The sequence below is a fragment of the Oryza brachyantha genome, chromosome 6 (assembly GCF_000231095.2).
Source record: "Oryza brachyantha chromosome 6, ObraRS2, whole genome shotgun sequence".
NCBI lineage: Eukaryota > Viridiplantae > Streptophyta > Magnoliopsida > Poales > Poaceae > Oryza > Oryza brachyantha.
This window is the reverse complement of record NC_023168.2, coordinates 5,331,236-5,355,914: the sequence shown is the minus strand read 5'-3', so window position 1 is coordinate 5,355,914 and position 24,679 is coordinate 5,331,236. Positions and strand designations below refer to the sequence as shown.

Here is a 24,679-nt window from a genome sequence, read left to right as displayed (position 1 = left end):
TGAAACGGCTGGTGTAGCTAACTAAAATTAATACTTGGATGTAATTAAGCGTTGTTTATCCATTGGAAACAGGAAAGAGTGTGCTTAGAGCAAGTTCAATAGCATAGCCAACTACTAGCTCCAATTTATCTATAGCCAATTCATACAATAATTAATTACAAAGCATATACAACCTATTAATACCTAGTCTCATATATCATACACACATTGTGCCTTGGAGTCCGTACTGTAGCTGGCTATAAATCTGTAACTTATTGCTCCTCTCGCTTCTCTCTTATCTCTTTAGAATATGTTTATAGCTGACTTATAGCCTGCTATTGTACCTGCTCTTACAATGATAAAAAATATTAACTAATTATTATGTCTGTCCAAAAAAATTATTTTTGGCTTTCTGTATCCAACATTTGACCATCCATTTAATTTGAGAATTTTAAAAATTTAATAATACATAACATACTATTTATGTTTTATCATGTAATAACAATAAAAATATTAAACTTTACTTTAAATAAGACATAGAGTCATACATTATATCTAAATATTGATAAATAAACTTATTTTGGGACGAAGCAGACCCGTCGAAGGTCATGAGCGGTCTGTGCAATCGCTCAGGCCCCTAAAACTAGAGGACCCCAAGGTCTACCACGAATGCATGCTCAGCCAGTCTTTTTTTTCTGTTTCTATTTATACTTATTAACCAAAATTTAAATTTTTAACATTAAAACATACGTATAAAAGTTTTACTTATAAATTAGTTTTTATTTTGCAACTATGTGGATAGAAAAAACCAAATAATAAAGGTTCAGATTCAGCACATGACATTCATATCTCACCGATTGCTCTAAGATACTCCGTCATCCACCCGTACGTTGTGTCGTAGCGTATCTTGTATTTTATTAGGACCTCAATCGCTTGGATACGACCATTGGACGGAGTGGCAATTAATACAGACAGAGTTGTTCTTGTATGAGTTGTATCTTAACCCTGTGCCCTTGTTGTGTTCATCACGAGAGGTTCCAGCTTTTCGAGCCTCGATGAACAGTGGAATTCGAGGCAATTTGCCACAATCTTTGGTCCATATGTCGCATCCGATCGGCCTAGACAAAACTGTTGGGCCGTGGCCTCGTACGAGTACTCCCGCATCAACGCAGTTCTCCTCCCATCTCTCAGCCACCGACCCAGCGTCGGCAAGATGTTCATTTTGTTTATGTTCATGGCTATTCTCATGAACTAAAATTAAATTTTAAAAATTAAATTTAAAGTTTATTTTAGGATTTTTCTCTCTCTTGTGGTTTAGTTTTTAATATTGATTTTTAGGTTAGTACATACAAGTTTTACCAATCGGTTATTTTGTAATAGTTAATATGTATGTTGTTTGTTAATTAATAAGCTGGTTTACTTATGTTTATTAAAAGCAAAAAGGCAAACGACTTGTTTACCAATAAAAATAATATGTGAATAAAATTTTTATATACATATTTTTAGCAATATAAATTTTAGCACTAAAATATAAATGTCAATGAGAAAACCCTAAAATTAACTCTAAATTAAAGGTTAAAATTTTGTTTATTTTTTCTTATAAACATGAGCACAAAGATGAAAAGACGAGGATGGCCACCTTTCTACCGCGTGGGCAGTTTGTTGCCAGCGCTCCGCCATTCTTGTTGCCGTTGGGACGAGATCGAACGAGAACGCGGTTCCTCTGATAGTAGTCAGAGCCTCAGAGGGACGTGGGTCGCTAACATCAGCCACTCTGACTTTAAGTTAGAGAATCCTGTTCCGATCGAATGATTCGGTTCGGGACACACGTATGTGGTGAGCACGTACGTACGCTTTTTTCGTGTGCCCGCCCGTGCGTGGCGCAGGCGCCATGATGCGTGGCACTTGCGATGGAATCGGCAGCCAGCCAGCCAGCATGCACGGCGGGCCGTGTGCGCCGCGAGTGTTTTGCCAGCGGGAAAAGGATCGTACTATCGTACGCTTTACAGCCACAACAAAAAACGGCCGCACTCCATTACCTTTTGATTATCCAAAAGCTCACTCGATCGACCACTTCGCTGATACTCACTCCATTTTGTGTAACCGTTACCTTTGGCTAAATGTTTCGTCATCCGTATTATTTAACCTTTTTATTAAAAGAAAATAAAAATATATAAAGCATATTTGATAATAAAACAAATCGCAACATATTATATATAATTTTTCAAATATAGAACTAAAAATTAACGACACCAAATAAAAAAATTAATTGAATTAATATATATACTCCCATCATCCTAACCTATAAAAAAATCCACTTTAGAGTAACCATTGCACAGAAGTTTGAGAGGGTAGAGGACATATTTAGTGGGGTTGGAAAAAATAACGGACAAATACATTGTAAATAGAAAAAGTGAAGGATGTTTTAGTTTTTAGTTGTATATGGGTACATATATGATATGAGAAACATAAAATCTTCGTAGGACAGATGGCCCTAGAAATTTATCATTATCCATTACTAATATACATGTTATTATAACAGATCTATATAATTAACGGTAGACTGTAAATGTCCAAACGAGGATAAACATTCTTTAAAAAACCATTTAATTTTGTTCTGTTTTTTTCTTAAAATCGATGGGTTTTTTTATGTGAGCTGGGTTAGATTAGATAATAGGTAAGTAAGTAGGTAGCAGAGGCACCGAGGCCACACAGCCTCTGGCCGTGGCGGCACGGCCGGCGGCGACAACGCCCTACAGCCTCCGCCAAAAACGGACGGTGCTCGCGGCGCCGTGCAGGGTGGGGCCGGACGAGGCCGACGGTGGGCCCCCCTCGCCTGTTGCACTTTCGGCGAACCGGAGCCTGACGACGATTCGACCGTGACCCACCCCTCTGTATTACAGGTGGGGCCGTCGATCGCGGGGGCCCACATGTCAGTGCGAGGAGAAGGGAGAAAAGAAAAAGAAAAGAGGGGCAGGAGGAGAGGCACCGGCAGAGTTTGGCTGCGCCGGGCTGGATTTGATTTGGAGGAGAGAGAAATGAAAAATAGTCGATGGGGCCTACTTTGGCGGAGAAAAGGCAGGACGAAAATGGTACGGCCACGGAGATGTTGCACACACTACTCTTTGTTTTGACATGTGGGGGTGCATGGGGAAGTGGGGTCGGCCTGGTCATGCTCGAGCCCGTGAATCAGGAGGGATGAGGGTCAGGCCAGTGGGATGGAAAAGCTGCAAATAAATACACCCCTAATAAGAGGTGATAATACTGAGAGTACTTTGTATAAGAGTTTGGTTACTGTTACCTTATGTAATAAGTGACACATTAACATATAATTAATGATATCATTGATATATAGTACATTTGCCACATAGTATTTTAAAGTCTATATTGCAACTAGATACAAATCTACAACCTGCATCTCTTCAATTACCTTTACCTTTTCTCTCTCCTTCGTATAATCACAAATATAATACGGTAATTTTTACGATATGCTTATATTACTTGTTGTATGGCTCCAAGGCCATAATTAATGAGACTTTTATTCTAATTAATAGGATAGTCTGTCAACATTATTAACTTACAATGTACGAAACAGACTTCCGTCTAGGACGGAATCCACTGATGAACCGGCCTGCTGCCATCCGCTACTTCGTTACGTGTGATCTGCCTCCGTCCCCTTCGCTTTGCTTCTTTGCATGAAGCCAGCCTCCCCGCGCTGCTCCTCTTTGGTTGTCTACACTTTTCATCCGTCTCATCCACTTGCTTCATCGTTGTTGCTAGCCTTCCCTGCATTGCCCCTTTTGTGTTGGCCTCCTCACACGCTGCTCCCGTTCGTCTACTTCATCGCCTACGCCAGCCTCCCCCCACGTTAATCCCCTTCGCTCGCTGCTTACTGTCGGCGCGTCCTCCGATACAACTGATACTAAGTGACGTCACATGGTAAAAGTAACTAGGGATGACAATGTGTCATGTTAGAAACGGATAGAGCAAACCCATGTCTGATCGGTAACCCGCCCTCACTTGTCTAATTCATACCCACGTCTATGAGGCATTAATGAGTTTCACATGAGTAATATGATAATATCTCAATAGATAATTGAACAAAGCAAAATAATTAATAAATTACAAAATTACTATCAATGTTTTAATGGAGCAACATAAATTGGCACCAAGCTAGCTTAATTTCATCAAAGTTCAATATATTAAAGGACTAATAAAAACTGATATGCAATATACCAAAATCATCAAAATCAACCTCGTCATGAATATTGAGCCAGACATGGGTTACCAACATGTAAAATATAACACCCAGAACCCGCCTACTAGGTTTTTAGACCACGGACGGACATGCAAAAGCAATACACGTAAAAATTTAAATCCATATTTATACCCTCAGTCTAGATATCCGCGAATATTCAGACCCATGAACAAAATTATCATCCCTAAGTAACCCGTCTTCTATCAGAAAGGTAATCGGCCCGAGTGCACGTAGCAGTTTCCCCTTCCCTCCTTTTTGAGCGCACGCCGCACCAACTCCGCCCCCGTCCGCGCTGACGTTATTCGCCAACGCCTCGCCAGCCCCCTCCACGACTCTCCCAAGCTGAGCTGTGCTGCCGCTGCTTTCGCCTTCACTAATCATCATCACCACCACCACCACCACCACCATCATCGCCTCCTCCCTCCCTCCCACACACGCGCCTTGCTGTTGCGGCCGGCCGGCGAGAGCGAGGAGCGGGGGCGGCCTGGAGGTGGAGGCGGAGGCGGAGGGGGAGGGGGAGGGGATGGCGGGTGCGTGGGGCGGCACCAAGCAGAAGTGCGCCTCGTGCGGGAGGACGGTCTACCCCGTGGAGGAGCTCACCGCCGACGGCCGCGTCTTCCACCGCCCCTGCTTCCGCTGCAGCCACTGCAAGAGCACCCTCCAGGTCCCTCATCCTACCCACCCCCCTCGCTTCCTCCTCCTCTGCTTGATTGATTGTGATTGAATGATTGATTGTTTCTCTCCTCCTTATTTACCATGATAATTTTGCGTCATAACTATGGATGTTTTGTGAATCGAGGGGTGTTGAAATTACTGTGGACTCTGTGACGAGTACCATCGTGCACAGCGCCTAAAATCGTATCCTGAATGCTTTAGTTGTTGTACTGTTGGTGTGCTTTTTTTCTCGACCAGTGGAAGGGGGAGGTTAGGTTGTATGCTCATGTCAACAATCAAGTGCAACTGTGCGCAGGATTGACTCACAGGGCTTCCGCTTTCTGTTATGTGGTAGCTAACCACGCAAAAGCATCACGAAATTAAATGCTAAGGACGGTTTATGTATTTGTGTAAGCCATTTTGGATGCATTTTTCTTTGCCTCTGTAGGGAAATATGCTCAAGTATTTTTCTTGTCGTCGTGGTATGACAGAGAAGAAAAATCTGGAGAGTTTAGCAAATAAATGTTTTTTTTCTGGAAACTGTTGATCATATTATTCCTAAATTGATTGGTTCACCTATTAAATATAGCGCTAGGCTGCTAGTTGATTTGCTTAGTACGACATCTACCTGTGTTGATGATTGCCTTATGATTAGTCTGCCTTTTCAAAGTAACATGGAATGAATCATGCTGCCCTCAATGTATTATGATGTGATAAGCAGCTAGCTAGCTAGCCAGCTTTTTTTTTTTTTGAGGAATCCATCATCCATCTTACGTTATCCTTGGTTCTAGTATAATTCCGTTGAGAGCAATAATGATCATTCTAGCTAGAACTAGTCCTATCTTGTTCTGTCTGCAACTAAAAGAAACACGGCAGCTAATTTTGGTTTAAGAAAAATACTTCTGCTAACTGTTTTATTATCTTCTGCAGTTTAGTAACTATTGTTCCATTGAAGGCGTCCTATATTGTAAACCTCACTATGACCAGATATTGAAATCAACTGGCAGTTTGGAGAAAAGTTTTGAAGGTACTGAAAAAGAAAATCAACTGGGCTTGATGCCTTAATTATTGCTAGTGTCTTGTGATTTTTAGTCCTCCTGCTAAATTTGGCAATATTGCTGTATTATGTCAGGGACATCAAAATCAGCTAAAGCAGAAAAATCAAATGGACAGAAGGTATTGTAATAATCTCTAGGACAGCTCCATTCTGCTGTTGAAACATTTCCCTATTATCCAAATTGTTTGGAATTTTGATTTGACATAACATTCATGTCCATTTCTTCTTTATTTTATCCAAACTGCAGGGTCAACAGAACAGATTCTCTAGCATGTTTGTTGGTACACAAGACAAGTGCGTAGTTTGTAACAAGACTGTGTACCCTCTTGAAAAGGTCAGTATTAATATTATTATTTAATCTGTTCAAATTTAATGAATATGATAAAACAACAGCTGTTCGGGGAATTAATTATGTAAGTGCTCTTCTATTTATGATATACTACCTCCGTTTCATATTGTAAGTCTTTCTAGCCTTGCCTAAATTCATTCATGGATGAATGTATATAATTTATATATGTGTCTAGATTATTAGCATCCATATGAATCTAGGCAATGCTAGAAAGACTTACACTGTAAAACGGAGGGAGTAGTTGACAATTGAGTCTTGTATTTTGCCTCATCATCGTATCTGCCATTTCATCACAAGACTAATTCAGTGACAACTGCTAATGCGATCAATCTCATCGTGCTTGTTATTAGAATAAATCCATAATAGGATTACTACATCTGATAAAGTTTTCCAGTTTCAAGTACCAATAATTCTCTTCTCACAAGCAAAAGGAATGACATGCTAAGCTAAAACGTAGTATTTGGAGACTTCAATTACTGACTTGCTGTCAAATTTTTCACAATGTCATGGAATCAGTTGATTGACCTGTTTTTTTGACAATTTAGGGTCACATTTATGACATGCCAATATGCTATTTCCTCTGAAACTCAGTTCACTTGTCATTCTATTATTGAATTTTTTTTATATCAAAATACTTTTCATTCTCACGTTCCAAAGCAGTTAGAGGTGACCTTCCATCTCTACCCTTCACCATTGCAGCCATGCACAACTTTCAGAGTTAATGCTGCTTTGGAAAACGAGTGATGTAGTTAATGGGGGTAATGATATAATTTTCCACATCTACTTGTTTGGTGTGGAATTTGCTAGAATGACAAATCTGAAATGTAGAGTATATTTTTAGCAAATTTGGGCATCGAATACCATTTCCTCACCCTACTGCTTTGGTCACCTTCTGTGTTTGACTTGTATTCTTGTAAGCTACTGTAGAATGCAATGTGAGGATAACCAATAGGACATGATTAATTCAATTAATATTTTGCAGGTTGATCTTAATGGGAGCTCATATCATAAATCGTGCTTTCGTTGCACCCATGGAGGCTGTACACTTAGCCCATCCAACAATGTCACGCATGAAGGCAAACTTTATTGCAAGACCCATCACTCTCAATTATTCATGGTTAAGGGAAACTTTAGCAAATTTGAAGATAATACTGCAAATGCAAAGGTGGATATTGAGAAACAACCAGAACATGAAGATGCGACCGAGAATGTAGGTCACCCAGATCAAGGTGATGGGCTCACTGAGAAACCATTAGAAAGTAAACCCGTGCCGGATAAACCGTCACAGGACAATATTGTGGCTGAAAAGCAATCACAAAGTTGTGTTGATATCCCAAAACAATCAGAAAGCACAACAGTTGAGAGGTCAGAAGAAGGGGGAAGTGTTACTGAGAGTGAATCAAAGAGTCATGAAGTCAGCAATAAACCACCAGAAAGTAGTGTAGAAAAGTCACTCGAGAGCAGTGCAGTTAATGTACAGCCATCAAGAAGTAGTTCAGCCTTAAGGAAATCATGGCAGCGCAATCTTCCCACAGACAAGCCATTGCTGAGTTCTACAGCCACTGAAAAGCCTTCTCCAAGCAGTGCTGTCATTGAGGACCCCTTGCCAAGTAATGGGGTTGATGCAAAACAGCCAGAAAGCAGCACCACCAGCACAGTGGTGAAAAAGCCATGGCAACGCAGGATAGCTTCAGAGAATCTACCAGAGAGCACTTCGCCATTGGATAAGCCGTCGTCAACCAGCGCAGATGATGTGAAACCATCAGAAAACAGCAAATTGATCAGAAAACCATGGCAACGTGTTGTGGCTGCTGAGACACAGATACAGAACAGTGGACCAACAGAGAAGTCATCATCAACAAATGATTCGAAGCCATTAGAAAGCACCACATCAATTAAAAGGCCATGGGAGCGCACAGTGGTAAATGAGAAGCCACCAAAGAAAATTACAGACACGGAGAAGACACTGCAGAACAATACAGATGCTGAGAAGCCATCCAGTAGTGCCATTGATGTGAAGCTGGAGGAAACCAGTACAGCACCCACTGTGCCAGAGGAACACAGTGAAACTGTGAAGAAACCTTCACAGACCAGCGCAGATGATGTGAAGCCGTCAGAGAGCACAGCAGCAGTGGTTAAAAAGCAATGGGAACGTAACATAGGATTCCAGAAACAGGCCCAGAGCAGTGTAACTGATGCAAAGACATCTGAAAGCGGTGGAATGGGCAAAAGATTGTGGCAGCGCAATGTTCCAACTGAAAAGCAAAGCAGTCCGTCGGTTGTGACACCGTCACAAGTTAGTGTGGCTGACAGCAATCCGCTCCAAAGCAGTGTGGGTGTGAAAAAGCCGTGGCAAAGAAGCATGTCTAGAGAAAAACAGCCAGAGAAGGATACATCTAGCAACAAACCACTGCAAAGCAGTGTACTTGCTGAAGAAGCACAGAAAATCAATGTGACTGCTGATAACAAATCAGATATCATCCAAGATAAAAAGAACAATGGTGCTACTGCAGAGAATCTGTCAGCAATAAGTGAAACCACCGAAAAACTACCACTTACTGCAAATATATTGCAAACTGATATTTCCAGAGAAAAGTCGTCAGAAACTGACATGTTTTCTGTAGCATCATCTCAGAGCACTGAGCAATCTAAGAAGCCATCAGAAAACACTGTTGAAAATGAGAAGCCAGCACAGAATGATGTTGCTGCTGAGAAGCTACCCCAAACCCAAAATAGCATTGGCAAGAAGCTATTAGGAAGTTTAGAAGCCATGTCAAAACCATCTCCAAGTGATGCAGGTCATCAGGAAATAATGGAGAGGGAGATGCTGACAGAAAAATTACCAGAAAGTACCATGGATGTTGAGAAACTATCTCAAACTGCTAAACTAACCGAAAAGCCATCTAAAGAAGATGCTGCAGAGAAGTTACCACAAACCAATGAACCTTCTGAGAAGCCACATGAGAGTGAAGATGTTGAGAAGCCACTCCAAAATGAAGCTAATGCTGAGAGCACAATAATAGATAGTGATCACTGTCTTGAGAAGGCACCTCAGGATGATGCTAATGTTGAGAATCCTACGGAGCCTGAAAGTGATGCTGCTTCTGTCAAATCATCCAAGGTTTCATTCGAATATGAAGGGGCTGCAACTGGTGTGAACTCATCAGGTTCTCAAATCAGTCCAACTGCTGAGCAGTTAGTAGAACCTCAAGGCACTATATCTGCTGAGAAGACATCTGCGCAAATTCTAGAAGCTAACGCCGATTCAGCTGCTGACCAGTCATCAGAATCCCAAGATGCCGCACCTGCTATAGTTGCAATGGAGCAGCCATTGGAACCTCAACATAAAGCAGATGAAGAGAATGCAGAAGAGCATAATAGTGATGCAACTGCCCAGGAGTCATCAGAGACTGAAAGTCGCACAGCTGCCAAGATGCCCTCAGAAATTGAAGGAGATCCTGCTTCTGATCAGTCAGCTGAGCAGCCATCAGAGTCTCAAACTGCAGGTGAGAAGGCAACACTGAGCCAAAGTGATGCATTTCCCGAGGATCAAGCAGAACCTCAAATTGATGCAGCCTCTGATAGGTCAACTGAGCAGTTATCAGAATCTCAAACTGAAGTTGAGACACCAGTGCTGCATCAAAGTGATGCAACAAACGTGGTTCCATCAGAACCTCGAATTGATGCAGCTTCTGACAAGTCAACTGAGCAGCCATTGGAGCTCGAAAATGATACATCTGTCGAGGATGAAAAGTCACCAAATACTGAAAGTGATACTGTTCATGAAAAAACATCAGAAAGCAGCTCAGCTACTGAAACATTGCCCGAGAGCACTCCAAATAGCAGTATAAGCAGTAATGAAGCTGCACAAGGCAACGTTTCTGAGGAGGCACCACCTCAGAGCAGTGCACCCATAGAAACACCATCACAAAGTGCCATAGCTGTTGAGGAGCCAAAACATGATGACGAGGCCAGCATAAAGCCATCCGAAGCAAGCAGTGTTCTTGTGGAGCCATCACAGGAAGATAGCGCCAGTGTAAACCCACCGGAGAACACTGTAACTCTTGAGAAGTCATCAGAGGAAGATGAGGTAAGTGTAAAGCCATCAGAAGACAATGCTGCTCCTGAGAAGGCTTTGGAGGAGGATGAGGCAAGTGCCAAGCTATCAGAGGACAGTATGGTCCTTGAGAAGCCATTGGAGGAAGATGATACCAGTACCAAGCAGTCAGACGACACTGTAACTCTTGAGAAGGAACCAGAGGAAGTCAAGGGAAATGTGGAGCCATCCCAAGACAATGCTGGTCTTGAGAAACCGTTGGAGGAAGACGAGGCGAGTGCCAAGCCATCAGAGGACAGCACGGCTCTTGAACAGCCATCAGTGGAAGACGATGACAGCGCCAAGCCATCAGATGACAGCATGGATCTTGAAAAGCCAGGGGCTCAGAAATCGTCAGAGGAAGAAGAAGATAGCTCAGCCGGCAACAAGTCATCACCTGAGGATACTGTCACTGAGGCGCCATTGCAAGATGACACAGACACCAGCACTGACAAACCCTCACTAGCTGCAGACACCATAGAGGCTGTCTGAGCTCGCCAAGACAACGGTGAGCTAGTTACAATTAGTTAACAACAGTACACAGTTTTTAACCCAGACGGGTGGATACTGCTGTTGATAGTTTGGTTTGCCTGCCATTTTGTTTGTTTTTGTTTGTACAATGCTTGAGTTGTAAAATTTGAGGGAAAAACAAAAGGAACTATAGGTATTGATGATTTGATTTGCTCACAAGCAATAAGCCCCTCCCCATATCAGGAGGACGGCATCATTGAGGGTTTGAGGTTACAAACTTATACAGTAGATTATGCGTGCGGTTTGATTTGTTGTACATCAGATGATGTAAAAGATTTTATGCAAATTACTGTGTGCTTTTGCTCATTTGTTTCTGCTATCTGTGGAGTTGTTCTTGGTTGTGGCTTGGCTTGTGGTTTGAGAGTCATCCACTAATTTTAAGAAAACATTCTCTTCGTGAACCTGTCGGGTGTCAGGTTGTCAGCTGCCAAAATGTATGGCCGTTGTGGTATTCCTTTGAAATGGGAAATTAGGCTATTGGCAAAAGCCCTTGCACATTCGTTCTGGCCGTTAGGCTTAGCTAATTTATCAATTCGCATGAGCTGTTAAACGATTTCGTGTAAAATAATAAATATAACAAAAATTAAGTTTCTAATATTCTCTTCGACTTTTAACATATGATCCCATTGATTTTTAGCATATATTTCATCATTCGTTTTATTAAAAAGTTACGCAAATATGTGACAATATAAGCTATAATTAAAACATATGTAAGTAATGAATCAAACCATAACAAATTAAATAATAATCATGTAAATTTTTTTAATATGACAAATAATCAAACGTATAAAAAATCAACCATGTTATTTAGGTAGTATTTAATATCTAACTAATCATACCTTAATAAGCCATCTTGGTTTCTATGCTCCGATACGTCAATTCGAATCGGCCGGAACGAACGCAACCTACATGATGCAAAGCCTCCTTTTGAAATGTGAAAATTTGAAATATTTTTAAATAATTGAACTAGATCATATAAACTTTGTATATAAATTTTAGCATTCGATTGGAGCCCCGATGAAGAAAAATAAATTCTAAAACCTCCCAAAACCCCAGTGGCGCTCTGAGGCGCGGAGAGCGGCGGCGTTCTCCATGGCCCCGAAGAGGAAGCCGGCGAGGCCGCCGAAGGCGAAGGCGCCGGCGGCCGCGGCGGCGAAGACGGACCCCGACGGCATGTTCCGCGGCGTCTCCGCCTTAGTCGTCCCCCACGCTGTCCAGTCTCGCCGCCTCGAGGTCGCGGCTCCCTCCCTCCCTCCCTCCACCGAGCGTTCCAGTTTGCGGTCTCGCGGGGCTTCAGCTCTCTCTCTCTCTCTCCTTCCTGTGCTTAGGGTTTTCGGGCTTCGTTCGCTGCAGGTGTGGAAGCAGCGGCTGGCGCAGATGGGGGGCCGCGTCCAGGAGAAGCTCGGCAAGGGCGCGGCGGCCACCCACGTGCTGGCCGCGGACGCCAAGGCGCTGCTCCGGGAGCTCGACGCCGCCTGGCTCCACCGCTTCCGCGGGGTAATCACCACGCTCGCTGGCTCCCTGGAATTATAGTCTCAAGCTGGTGTGCATTGCTGCCATCTGCATTTCATAGCCCAAATCCTTATTGAGTTATAGAGTTCATGAAATGGAAATATTTCCCCTAACATCAAGTGATCGTATTCCCTTCTATAAGGGCTGAATTTTTTGTTGCAGAGAGATCTCGGCTTACATATATTGTTTGTATTTGCTACTGTAAGGACCTAATTTTTTGTTGCAGAGCGTGGTGTCATTCGAGTGGCTGGAGGAGTGCCTCAAATCCGGTGAGAGGCTACCTGAGCACAAGTTTACTATCAATTATGAGGAGGAATTTAAGCCGAAGAAGGAAGGTGGCGCTGCAGATTCAGGTGCATCGCAGCCTGTAAAGAGGATCAAAATATCATCAGATGATCCTGAGAATCACAAGGAAACTGCTGGGGGTGATCAAGCTCAAGATGCAAATGCACATGTGGATAAAGATTCAGTTGTTGTAAAGGAGCCTAGCTCGTATACAAGTAGCCAAAGTGCCACTGGAGATTCTAAGGACACCATAGCTTCGCAAAATGCATTCAACACTGAGGTATAAACATCGCCTTATAAATTAGTGTAGAAACCAACTGTCCTCTAGTCTGAGTTATGTTGTTTTTCTGCACTCATCCTCTTCGGCTTGCTCAAATTCATACAAGGTCCATTCTGAACATGTCTAAACAACAAAGAGAGATTTTTTTTATCAGTTTTTTGTAATTAACTTATGCTAAGATCTAAGTTACATCTCCACTGACTTTAACATGACATCATAGCGTAATAGATATTTAGCATATATTGGACCTTGAGATTACTTTCCTTCTGCTAAGAAAGATACATACTTGTCCTTTTCTGTTCAAAATGAAACGGCTGTAGCAAGTTGAAAACCTTTGGTGGTTGGCTGTATATCTATTTTGCACACACAATGGTGATTTATCACTCTGTATCATACAATGTATAACTCCTGAACCCTGAGGATTCATATTTCCTAGTGTTAATTTGTTAGTTATATAACCAGGAAGCCTCATCTGGAGAATCCACAACGTATGCTCCTCCAGACTTGAACAGGAACATCACCGAGATTTTTGGAAAGCTGATCAATATATATAGAGGTAAGGACATTGTACTGAAATCTTCTCATTCTTCTTGTTCATGGCATTAACATTTCCTTTCCTTTCTCTATAAAAAAATACATTTCCCTTCTTTCACTTGAAGCCCTGGGAGATGACCGAAGATCATTTAGCTATTACAAGGCTATTCCAGTGATTGAGAAATTGCCATTCAAAATAGAAAGTTCCGATCAAGTTAAAAACCTCCCTGCTATTGGGAAATCATTGAAAGACCATGTATGTTTATCCTTTTCTACTATTTTTTCATCTAATCGGTGATTGCCAGTGCACAACTCTTTCTTAAATTTTAAAAGCCCATGATCCTATTTTTTATCCACTATGGTCTATGGGTGATCTAGCAAGTAGCAACTGTCATAAGTCATAACTCTGTTTTCTTGATAATATGATGGTCTTTTATTTTCTTTTGCTGTTGAGTCTGAAAACTTTATTTAAACCTTTATTGAGCAAATAAGTTCTAAAAGTACCACATGATGCTGAATATATTGTTTTAGAAGTTCCAAGGAAAATTTGAACTCGTGCATTCATCATTCTACATGCAATATCTCAGGTGTTTGATTGTCTAACTACCTTTATATGCAGATTAATGAGATAGTAAATACAGGAAAGCTTGCCAAGCTAGAGCATTTCGAGAATGATGAGAAGGTTACTGATTTTCAGTAAACACCATTATCCAGCTATGCTCCCTGATATTAACTGATTTACATATAATCTTAAAGGTTCGAACTGTCAGCCTATTCGGTGAAGTTTGGGGTGTTGGTCCAGCAACTGCTCTCAAGTTGTATGATAAAGGACACCGTACACTTGATGACCTTCAAAAAGATGATTCACTTACAAGTGCTCAGAGGATCGGCCTGAAATTCTTTGACGATATCAACCAAAGAATACCCCGACATGAGGTATTTTACTGTAAACTCATTGAATTGTTTCTTTTCCTATTTATCACTAGCTATTTGAAATACAATGTGACATTGCACATATTATATTCTCCTGTATCTAGGTTAGTGAAATGGAGAAGCTTTTGCAAGAAGTTGGGACTGATATCTTGCCTGGAGTAAGTTCCATATAGCATTTAAAGAAACCATTTGTCTCCCATCACATATAACTGCACAAGCCATTCAAAAGCTAATACTGAAGCAGCAACTCCATGCTCATCTGTCCCAATATATGTGATGGTGGTTGTTTTGTTTACACCTATTTTATAGTTCCCTAGTAGTCTGAACCTAACTACATATTTTGTTTGAGGAACTAGATCGGTTGGTTCATCACCAGTCATCCTTTGATAGTACATGTTCAGTACAAAAATGAGGAATGAGGTCATCCCATTGAATCCTAGGCTGATTTGATTTCTGGAAACAAATAGCCCATTTATTTAGGGCTTTGGAATAATAATTTTCCATGAGTGATTATTGAAGGTTTTCATACATGATTATTTTTATTTGGAGGTAATAATTATATGTGGGGGATCATACAGACGTGGAAAAGCTTCCTGTGGTGACATGGATATTATCATTACTCATCCTGATGGTGAAAGGTATACTTCAAAACATTCAAAAATTGTTGGTCATTGGGTATGCCACAAGAGTTGTATTGAAGTATGATGAGAAACTGCCCATCTGTGCGTTCAGTGTATTCTATTGGATTTTACACCGAACATTGGTACCATACCAGCCATTTAGTTATTTTAGTGGTGTAAAGTTATTTTCTGGCAACTTGCAGGATTGCTTTATCAATTTGTCATCCACTATAAGCATATTTTTTTTGTTATTACCATGTTTCTTCCCTCATGTTATACTGTTTGCTTAAAACACATTTTTATATAAGAACATTGATCATATTGATGTTGTAAATGGGCCCTTGCATTTTTCTCCAGCCATGTAGGCTTTTTACCGAAATTTGTTCAGCGCTTGAAGGACATGAATTTTTTGAGGGAGGATCTTATTTTCAGCATACACAGCATTGAGGTAAGTTTGGGCACCACTTTCAGAGATTTTGAGAAGAGTGATTATAAACAAATGGAAAAAAAAAAAACCACTTTTGTTCCCTCCACTTCTGATTGGTTTAATTTATATTCTGAACATCCATTCCGATTAGAGCACAAGTTCCAACCATCAAAACTGTTCTAATGGCATCCCGTGTATATTTTTTAGGGTGATTTTGGGTCATAAGGTATCTATCCTATGTTGTGTATGTGTTGATGTGCTGTAATGATTTACTAAAGAAAAAATTGTTCTTGTTTTTTTCCCTAAATGAGTTGGTGTGGGTAGCATGCATCAAAAAGCTGATCTAGCAGCCATGTAATCCACAACCACTCTAGAAAACTGCTTTGAATGTAATTTGCACTGCTTTAGTAATCAAGGGACAAGAGCAAACTGCTATTGAAATTCAGGATGTAAGCTAAGGACCAAAAGTGGACTTATGAAATTAATCAAAGCCAGTGAGGTGTGATGGAAGGTGAGAATTGACAAGTAGTTTCCAATGAATGTATGTGTCCATAGAGCGTGACTATTAGTTAATCAAAGATAGTGGATTACTAACAGAAGTAAACTCTTGAGCTTATTGGCTAATTTATGACTAGTTGGATCTGCTTCGAGCCTTAAAAGTTACATGTAAAATTTCCCTAGAATCGCAAAATCCTAATTTTAAGTACTCTCTCTTAATTTTTAGTGGGGGTATTTTGATTTCAAAGGTCAAACATTTTGTAGGTTTTGACCAATAATTAGTCAAATTTCAGGTACATATAGTGTATAAAAGTTATACCAATAGATTCATAGATCAAAGTAATCTTGAAGACCTTTTAGGATCAAAATGTCTTACAGAAATCAATTGAACCAGTGCCACTTTTAACATATTGAAAAATTGTCTAAGAGATTTGAATGAATTGGTATTGCTTCTGAATGCAGGGAACTGATTGTGGAGTTGACACGTATTTTGGTCTTTGCACATATCCTGGCCGTGAGCTACGGCATCGCATCGACCTCAAGGTGTAATGTTATTCCAATAGGAGTCATTTAGTTCATATCTTCATTTGACACGATTTGTTTTTTGTTGATTGAAACTGACTAACAAATTTCAATGTTTCTTTGGTTGATGCTTGCTGCCTATTGGTCTTATTTTTGTGATACATCAACAAATTACTATTTCGTTCATTATTCCTTTTATTTATGACATTGACATAAACTGCATATTATGAACTTATGATCCTTCATACTTGGTCAATAAAAATTATTTATTGTGATTCCACCCCCCCCCCCCCCCCCCCCCCCTGATTTTGCCATGCAACATATGCTGCATAACATTCATGTATGGTACTCATGCTGATAAAAACGGTGGCAATTCAATGTTAAAAGGTGTACCCAAGAAACAGATATGCATTTGGGCTGCTTGCTTGGACTGGGAATGATGTTCTAAATCGACGGTATAAATTTGATCTCTATATGACTATATATTTTGATGGCCAATGACTTAAGTTCCCAGTTTTTTTTTAACAAACATGTTCCATAATTGAAACATGCAGATTAAGAATATTAGCAGATTCCAAAGGCTACATTCTTGACGACACTGGTTTGTATCTTGCTACACAAGGCAGTGGTGGAAAGCGTGTATGTACATACAATTTTTCATTCCAGATCTATATGCTTTATGTGTTTTGCTCCATTCACTGTGAACTTTTGCAGGGGGGAAGATCAGAAGCTATAGTTAATTGTGACACCGAGAAGGATGTATTTGATACACTTGGATTCCCCTGGTTGGAACCTCACGAACGTAACCTTTAGTCAACCCTTCTGTAGAAAATGCAGTTTGGTAGAGTTGTATAGTTTTTGTTTCCCCGAACTTCCTGCTGCAGATAGTCTTTTGTCAGGGCTAGCTGTTTCCGAACCTGTGTAGATCGGGGGTAAAAGAAACATGCCTGTAGACGTAGGAAAAATGTAGATGTAGTTTGCTAGACTTTTATATTTTTGTTTAATGGTACTGCAAAACAGCAGAGGATTGTCCTTTGACACTTGCCGCAATGGTTAGACTCTCTTTTGCTGACTTGTATCTGCAGACATGACAACAGTATATAGAACTTTGTTGTGGGACCATTTCTTATGACCTCTCAAACAACACGAAGGTTTGCATATACAACCTGCAGAGTTGCAGCGCTGTCGTGCCAATTTTTCAGTCAAATTAAGATTGTTTATAAATTCAGCATGCATGGATTACCATAAACTGCCATACATGACAACAGACAGGCAAAGAAGTGGTGTTAAAGCATATCCCAGTAGATCAACAAATGAACACAAAACACCCATGAATTGAGGCAAACTGTGGTTCATCTTGAATGCTCTGGTGAAATTTGACAGGTCAAAGGCAGTTCTTATCCTGCTACACTGAGATAGTAATCAGAACCCCAAAACTCTTTTCTCTTGACATTGACTATCCAAGTTATGCATGCAGACTATCTTATGATAATGCTGCATACCAGAAAGGCAGAAACTACTAGTGGTACCAAATTTGTAGGCGTCAACAATCAAAAGTCAAGAAAACCAACCATGAGTACCTACATGAACTTGAAGATTATTTACATCTCTCTCTCTCTCTCTCTCTCTCTGTGCCTAAACCTACAACTGGATCTGTGAAGTGGAGCTAGGGCAGCAAAATCTGTGATCATTAGAAGCTGTTGCCTGGACCACCTCCAAGCATTTCCTCCCTGTCGATGAAGCGCTCGAGAAGCTCCTTGTCCTTGGTAACGATACACTCATCATCTTTCCCAAACCAATCGTAGCGATTCTTTGCAATGTAATCATAGATTGTATCCCGCAGTGGAGCAGGGATGATGATCAAGGAGCTCAGAGCTGAGTAGGGGAGAGGCAGGTATGATGCAACTTTCAAAGCAGCTGCAACCAAAACATTGAGGTTTTAGAACCCGAATTACCATGAGACATAAGGGTGGAGAAATCTGACATAACTAAACAGCAGAAAATACATAAAGAATTGTAGTTTATTTTTCCCTAAATGAGTATCATTAAAAGAAACACTTCAGTTAGTGCCGCTACATGGACAATGGAACCATATGCACAATCTATCTTTGAATTCTTGATATACTATTAGACTAATTGGTGTCTCAAGGGATGCTTGAGCTACATTATGAAAGGAACTGTCCTCTAGAATTTTTTACTTCTTTTTGCAGGAGCACAGCAACGGCTATCGTTGAAATAGCTTGGTAGAACAAAGCATGGGCAATATACACACACACACACACTAGAGCAAAAAGCATGTTTCACTGGTAAATAAGGTGCATGCCTATCCATCATAAGGATAGCAAATGCTGGACCCTTGCATTTGGTACAACTCAGAAGCACCAGAAAGAAGTTCAAATGTGATCCCACTCAGAAAATCAAAGCCTAATCAGTAATCACAGACACTAGGTTGCTAGTACTGAAACATCATCCAAGCATTCATCAAGTGGACTCCAACGCCCTCCATGATGTCATTCATGCAGGAAATGACACAGAAATCCACCGCATTCTCACACAGATTTTCGCCCATGCCATGCAAAACTGCTACAAATTCATACGCCAAACAAGAAAGTAGAAACTACACTCAATAGTATCCATCCATTGAGAATGCGGATTGCAAATTTGCTACAACTATTAGCACCGCGAAATGAATATCGCATTTCTCAGTCACCAGAGGAAGGCACACGAACCTGATGATCCCTCGTAGTAGGCCTCAGGCCCCTCGATGAAGAGGACGCGTCGCAGCACGTCCTCCCTGTCCATGCCGACCAATCTCAGGTACGGCTCTGCGGCCTTGGACTGGACGCAGCAGAACCTGATCTTGGCGTGCTTGTCTCTCTTGATCACCCATTTCACCCCTGCAAATGCGAGGCCCCCAGACCGAATTTCCATCACAGCCAATCGAAAAATAAAACGCAGGTAGATGCCACAAAACGCAAACATTTCTTGCCCCAATTCGAGCTGAAAATGTGGCCATGTGCTCACCGCGGTGGCAGAGGTGGCAGACGCCGTCGTAGATGAGCACGCGCGGCTGCAGGACGGTGGGCGCGGTGCCCGCGATTGCGGCGGAGGAGGAGGACGCGGGGCGCGGCGGGGGCTCCTCGTCGTCGACGACGACGACGTCGGCGGCGGCGGCCGCCGCCTCCACCGCGCGGGGCGCGTAGCCGCGGAGGCACGCGGCCGCGAGGAGGGGGTGGACGCGGCCGGCGAGGGTCCGGGCGAGCATTCTCTCTCTGCCTCCTTCTCCACCGGCGGCGGTTCTTCTACACACACCGACGACACACGGTTCTGGACGTCTTGGTTTCCTTTTTCTTCTCTTTCCCTCCTTGACCGCTTCGTGATGCTCCTCTTCACTCTCTCTCAGTCTCTCTCTTCTCACTCTGTTGTGTTTGCAAATTAAGGGCTTGTTTAGTTCTAAAAAATTTCTCCAAAAACATATCTAATCTTTAGACATCTAAATAAATTATTAAATATAGATGAACCAACAAACTAATTGCACAATTATGGGAGAAATCGCCAAACAAATTTTTTAAGACTAATTAGTCCATGATTAGCAATAAGTGCTACATTAACAAATGTATGCTAATGACGGCATAATTAGGCTCAAAAGATTCGTTTTGCGGTTTCCAGGCAAGCTGTGAAATTCGTTTTTCATTCGTGTCCGAAAACCCCTTCCGACATCCGATCAAACGTCCTATGTGAAATTTATACCGAATTTTTTTATCATCTAAACACCCTCTAAGAGCATCCTAGCCGTATATCCATCCCATCCTTTATTTTAAAAATAGAGGATGAAGATTAAAAAATAAACTCTAATAGAACATTTATCTTATCCTATATTTTTTATGTTGTCTATATTAGAAGAGAATTTATATTTGAATGTTCTCTTCATCCTTCAAAGAGATACAAAGAATGGCATATATAAATGATCTGCTAGAGTATGAAAAGATATGAAGGATAAAACTATTTTAGATTATCATCCTAATGAATATATGAATGACCAAATTTAGATAAATTTTGGGATGCTCTAAGAGTCTTTTGGGTTGGAGAGAGTAAGAAAACATTGTTTTTTCTCTTTGAATTTTCTTTGTATTCCCTCCGTAAAAATGCAAGGACATTTAGGTTTGAATTTGTCTAACATGTTCATCTATCACTTATATTTTTCTTTAAGTAAAATCTATCTACTCATTTTAACCAATTATAGTGATCACTTATTTAGTTTCCTCACATAGTTCCTTGTCTAAATCAATCACAATCTTTTGTTCTCTCAACCTTAATTTTTTTTCCCAAAAAAATCCAAACAACAATGGACAAATGGAGTAGCACCAAAGATTATATCTGCTTATTTTGAAGATCATGCTCATCCACAAAAATGGTGTATTGTGAACTCTATTAACATATTTATATTATTGGAGGGAGGGAGCAGTGCCAAAGATTATGTGTGCTTATTTCAAAAATCATGCTCATTCGAAGACGGTGTATTTTAAACTCTAGTAAACAGATATTGGTTTTCTAGTATTCGATTAGTGTGTATTTTAAACTCTACTAACAGATATTAGTGTCCTTTAGGTCCCAAACTCCCAATTAATTTAGATAATTGAGCAAATTATAGCAACATCTTATTGATTTAACTACCGGGTTAGAAATAACCTAACAAATAATTTAAAACAATAGTTTAAAATAAGCGGTTTAAGCAATACAATAAGAGACCGTCATTTGAGGAAACTTATTTTTAGAACTACGACATATTTTTCAATAATCTGATGAAAAGCTAAAAAAACAGGGGCTTATTATTTAAATACATAGGTCACGTTGGGTTAGTTATATGACAGGGAAAACACAGTAATAGATTAGTACATGAGTAATTAGTTTTAATTATAAAAATAGATTAATATGACTTTTAAAGTAACTTTCATGTAGAAATTTTTCATAAAAAATATATAGCAGTTCGAGAAACGTGCGCGTGAAAAACGAGAGAATCTGGATAAGCACAGGGTTTACTGAACGTGGTCATAGATTACTTTCTTGCTTTAATTAATCACCATAGAGTATGATTATCCTTCTTTAAAGAGATTTCTCAAGGAAAAGAAACAAGCAACCTATTCATATGATCAATTTTTTTATAATTTAAATAAATAACCTTCGCAATACACGGGTTAACGCCTAGTATAAACAATCAAAGTATCCCTCCAAATCATGAGTGTTTTCTGAAAATTCCCCTCCCTCCCTCTCCTTTTTAAGCACAATTCCTTCCTCCAAAATTTGTTCCTTTCCAAACGGTGAGACGTGCCCGTCGTCAAGCGTAGAACCCAAAACCTCACCCTCCCTTTTCACGATAAGAGGAGGCGCGAGCGATGCTCCCATGGGCGGCGCCGCCGGCGGCCACCTCCTCCCCGGCCTCGTCGCCTCCTCTCCTCCGCGCGCTCTCTCCCCGCCTCCCGCCGCCGCCACCGTACCACCCACCCCAGCGTCGGCCGCCTGTCACGGCCGGCCCCTGGGCTGCCCCGCGCGCCGCCCACGGCGGCGACGTGTTCTGGGAGGAGCCGGACGACGGCTCCGGGGCCGACGACGAGGATGGTGAGGCCGCCGAGCAGCAGGAGGCCGCGCGGAGGAGGAGGAGCTTCTCCTCTTTCCCTTCCCCCTCGCTGTTCTCCAGGCTCGACGCCGCGCGGCGGCAAGAGCGGCGACAAGAGCAGGAGCTTCGAGGAGGTATCGGTTGATCTGCGCATGCCGTATTGCAAATTTCCTTCTTTTCAGTTTCTCGATCAGCCATGTTTGTTCGAGTTCTAGACCTGAATCTTTATCAATTTTTATTTGTCTGGCTAGAAATCGAGCTTCTCCTGACGCCTGAAGAAATGGCCATCTTGGATCAGAACGAGACCCCAGATGTCACCAAAATATCATCAGTAAGTTTCACTCAGTAAGTGTCACTGTCTGACAACATATAATCTTGTGGTTGTGTCATACATTTGCTACAGAATCTTGATCAAGGAAATGTGCACACGGTTGATCTTAACTGCTTCCCAATTCCTGAAACTTTGCATTGTTTGGTGCAGCCGAAATGGCATCCGCTCCACAGTTACGCGTTGGCGCTGCAGATACCTCTCATGGACAGGCTGCTCGATAGCGGTGTTGATATCAATTTACTTGACAAAGTATGTCCTTTTTAAATAACATGTTGAGAGAGGAGGTTTCATGTGAGGTTTCATGCTCATGGTTTTTTTTCTGTTTTGGTGTCTGTGAAAAAACCCTACCTTGGATGGTGTTGATTTTGGGAGTGTTGATGATACAGGATGGTTTCACCCCACTTCACAAAGCGGTGATAGGCAAAAAGGAGGCTGTCATTAGCCATCTCCTGAGAAGAGGGGCGAATCCTCATGTCAGAGACAGGGTAAACCTACAAGCCTACAATCTCTTTCTGTGAATTAAGTTCCATATTAACATTAGTATGTGGAATATAGGACTAGTAAAATTCGTGATGTTAACACCACATTGGTCTGGTTCCTCTCCAGCAACATGACACTTTCCACTCTAATTTGAGTTTTTTTTTGTCATTTTGTCCATTGAATTAATCCTATCCAATTTGCAGGATGGAGCCACACCATTACATTATGCAGTTCAAGTTGGTGCCCTACAAACTGTGAAGTTACTGATCAAGAACAGGGTTGATGTCAATGTTGCTGACAATGTAATGTGCTAATGTGGATTTTTTTCTTATTAATTTAACCTTTTTTCAGTGCCACTGATTTTTCTTTTATAAATTTCCCTTTCATGCAGGATGGGTGGACACCACTGCATTTAGCTATACAGAGTAGAAATAGAGATATAACAAAGATATTGCTGGTCAATGGTGCAGACAAGACAAGAAGAACCAAGGTATGTTGTGCCCCCACGGTCCAATGGTTCTGTTGGCAGTTGCATAGCCCCCAAAAATTAGACCTACGATAGCTGTTTCTTATGTGCTCGGAGCATTGATTATTTGGCAAAGTGGCGTAAATTTTCATGTCATTTTTAGCCGCTTCACAGAATTTGATTTCTGGCATTGTCCCCTCAAATGCTTGTATTTCCATGGACTGATGGTTTCTAGTATAGTCTATAGACCAATACTGTCTTCTGAAGTTAGATTTGATTACAGGATGGAAGGACTGCCTTGGATTTAAGCTTATGTTTTGGAAGGGATTTCAAGTCGTATGATTTGGCAAAGTTTGTCAAACTTGTTCCAGCAAATAGAAAAATGTGACTCTGCTCTGCCACAATATTCAGAAAAAAGAGTAGATGTTAGTTACTGTTGACTTCGGTGATTCTTCCTATTGTTTTTTAATGGGGTGATTCCTCCAATCGTTTGTTACAGTTGGTTGTTCCTTCCATTTTTCGTGCACATTTATCGTAGAGAATCATCTGCTTTCTCTGTTCAATATGAATCTAGATATTTTGGTAATATCTAGATTCACTCGTGGATTAATCAATATGTTTGATATACGCGTCCAAATTCATAACATCCATATAAATCTACCTTACAGGCACTAACCGATTTTAATCATTCTACCTCCTTTGTTCATCGGTCTTTAAATTTGACGGCTAAATTATCGTCGTAAGATCGGACAACTAGCATGGACTCCCAACTCTCCATATGCAGGCTTTATATATATTAGAGACTCTGAATTATAAATTATAGATAATCAATTATAGAGTTTCCATACGTTAGAAATTATCTTTTCAATTAAAAATAACTCAAACATTTTCTATATAACAAAAACTTTAATAAGATAAATATAGACTTTTCAACCATAAAGTTTCTACTATAAATATGCATTCTATGTTTTTAGAATCAAATTTGAATCACAGCATCAGCGTTGTATACTCGTATGTGCAGAAACACAAGTCGGTACAAGACACTGCTAGAACACCGACAACAATGCTAGAACACCGACAACAATACCAAGACAATAAAGTTTATGTTCAACATTATACCATAGTTACACTAACCATAAGATCAATCAAGACTAGTCTTCGTAGACCACTTTGCTTGGACACTCAAATTGCCAAATCAATAACGATAACATCAGAAATAAAATCTCTATTAAACAGAAACAAATATTTGGGAT

The 24,679-nt window shown here is 40.8% G+C and overlaps 4 protein-coding genes across 4 annotated transcripts; 3 read left to right on the top strand and 1 right to left on the bottom strand.

Annotated features, from left to right (window-relative positions):
• The first annotated feature begins 4,561 nt into the window (after positions 1-4,561).
• On the top strand, positions 4,562-11,230 carry LOC102712368 (mucin-5AC-like). The gene is made up of 5 exons (XM_006656763.3): positions 4,562-4,901; positions 5,822-5,918; positions 6,024-6,067; positions 6,196-6,282; positions 7,280-11,230. Exons 1-5 carry the CDS (start codon positions 4,761-4,763, stop codon positions 10,883-10,885), a joined length of 3,975 nt encoding a protein of 1,324 aa, XP_006656826.1. The 5' UTR covers positions 4,562-4,760; the 3' UTR covers positions 10,886-11,230.
• A 735-nt stretch (positions 11,231-11,965) lies between these two features.
• Positions 11,966-17,651, top strand: LOC102704895 (DNA polymerase lambda). Its single transcript, XM_015838397.2, has 14 exons — positions 11,966-12,157; positions 12,278-12,421; positions 12,663-13,001; positions 13,464-13,557; positions 13,661-13,791; positions 14,155-14,217; positions 14,292-14,471; positions 14,573-14,626; positions 15,018-15,106; positions 15,446-15,536; positions 16,476-16,556; positions 16,923-16,990; positions 17,090-17,174; positions 17,250-17,651. Exons 1-14 carry the CDS (start codon positions 12,017-12,019, stop codon positions 17,346-17,348), a joined length of 1,659 nt encoding a protein of 552 aa, XP_015693883.2. The 5' UTR covers positions 11,966-12,016; the 3' UTR covers positions 17,349-17,651.
• Positions 17,652-17,773: 122 nt separating this feature from the next.
• On the bottom strand, positions 17,774-19,915 carry LOC102712091 (uncharacterized protein YuxK). The gene is made up of 3 exons (XM_006656762.3): positions 19,560-19,915; positions 19,265-19,432; positions 17,774-18,452 (listed from the first exon to the last, which is right to left on the bottom strand). The coding sequence occupies exons 1-3, from the start codon at positions 19,798-19,800 to the stop codon at positions 18,226-18,228; spliced, it is 636 nt and encodes a 211-aa protein (XP_006656825.2). The 5' UTR covers positions 19,801-19,915; the 3' UTR covers positions 17,774-18,225.
• Positions 19,916-21,852: 1,937 nt separating this feature from the next.
• Positions 21,853-24,088, top strand: LOC102711813 (ankyrin repeat domain-containing protein EMB506, chloroplastic). Its single transcript, XM_015838034.2, has 7 exons — positions 21,853-22,283; positions 22,401-22,480; positions 22,631-22,729; positions 22,867-22,965; positions 23,164-23,262; positions 23,352-23,450; positions 23,710-24,088. Exons 1-7 carry the CDS (start codon positions 21,929-21,931, stop codon positions 23,812-23,814), a joined length of 936 nt encoding a protein of 311 aa, XP_015693520.2. The 5' UTR covers positions 21,853-21,928; the 3' UTR covers positions 23,815-24,088.
• Positions 24,089-24,679: the final 591 nt, after the last annotated feature.

Bases quoted from the DNA above. Each gene is read 5' to 3' on its own strand.
- LOC102712368 (XM_006656763.3), top strand. From the start codon at position 4,761: ATGGCGGGTGCGTGGGGCGGCACCAAGCAGAAGTGCGCCTCGTGCGGG. The intron at 4,902-5,821 runs GTCCCTCATCCT...TATCTTCTGCAG, and splicing joins ACTGCAAGAGCACCCTCCAG to TTTAGTAACTATTGTTCCAT. The intron at 6,068-6,195 runs GTATTGTAATAA...TCCAAACTGCAG, and splicing joins AAAAATCAAATGGACAGAAG to GGTCAACAGAACAGATTCTC.
- LOC102704895 (XM_015838397.2), top strand. From the start codon at position 12,017: ATGGCCCCGAAGAGGAAGCCGGCGAGGCCGCCGAAGGCGAAGGCGCCG. The intron at 12,158-12,277 runs GTCGCGGCTCCC...CGTTCGCTGCAG, and splicing joins TCCAGTCTCGCCGCCTCGAG to GTGTGGAAGCAGCGGCTGGC. The intron at 15,107-15,445 runs GTATACTTCAAA...ATTTTTCTCCAG, and splicing joins ACTCATCCTGATGGTGAAAG to CCATGTAGGCTTTTTACCGA.
- LOC102712091 (XM_006656762.3), bottom strand. From the start codon at position 19,800: ATGCTCGCCCGGACCCTCGCCGGCCGCGTCCACCCCCTCCTCGCGGCC. The intron at 19,433-19,559 runs GTGAGCACATGG...TCGCATTTGCAG, and splicing joins CTGCCACCTCTGCCACCGCG to GGGTGAAATGGGTGATCAAG. The intron at 18,453-19,264 runs GTTCGTGTGCCT...TTTTGGTTGCAG, and splicing joins CTACTACGAGGGATCATCAG to CTGCTTTGAAAGTTGCATCA.
- LOC102711813 (XM_015838034.2), top strand. From the start codon at position 21,929: ATGCTCCCATGGGCGGCGCCGCCGGCGGCCACCTCCTCCCCGGCCTCG. The intron at 22,966-23,163 runs GTAAACCTACAA...TCCAATTTGCAG, and splicing joins ATCCTCATGTCAGAGACAGG to GATGGAGCCACACCATTACA. The intron at 23,451-23,709 runs GTATGTTGTGCC...ATTTGATTACAG, and splicing joins ACAAGACAAGAAGAACCAAG to GATGGAAGGACTGCCTTGGA.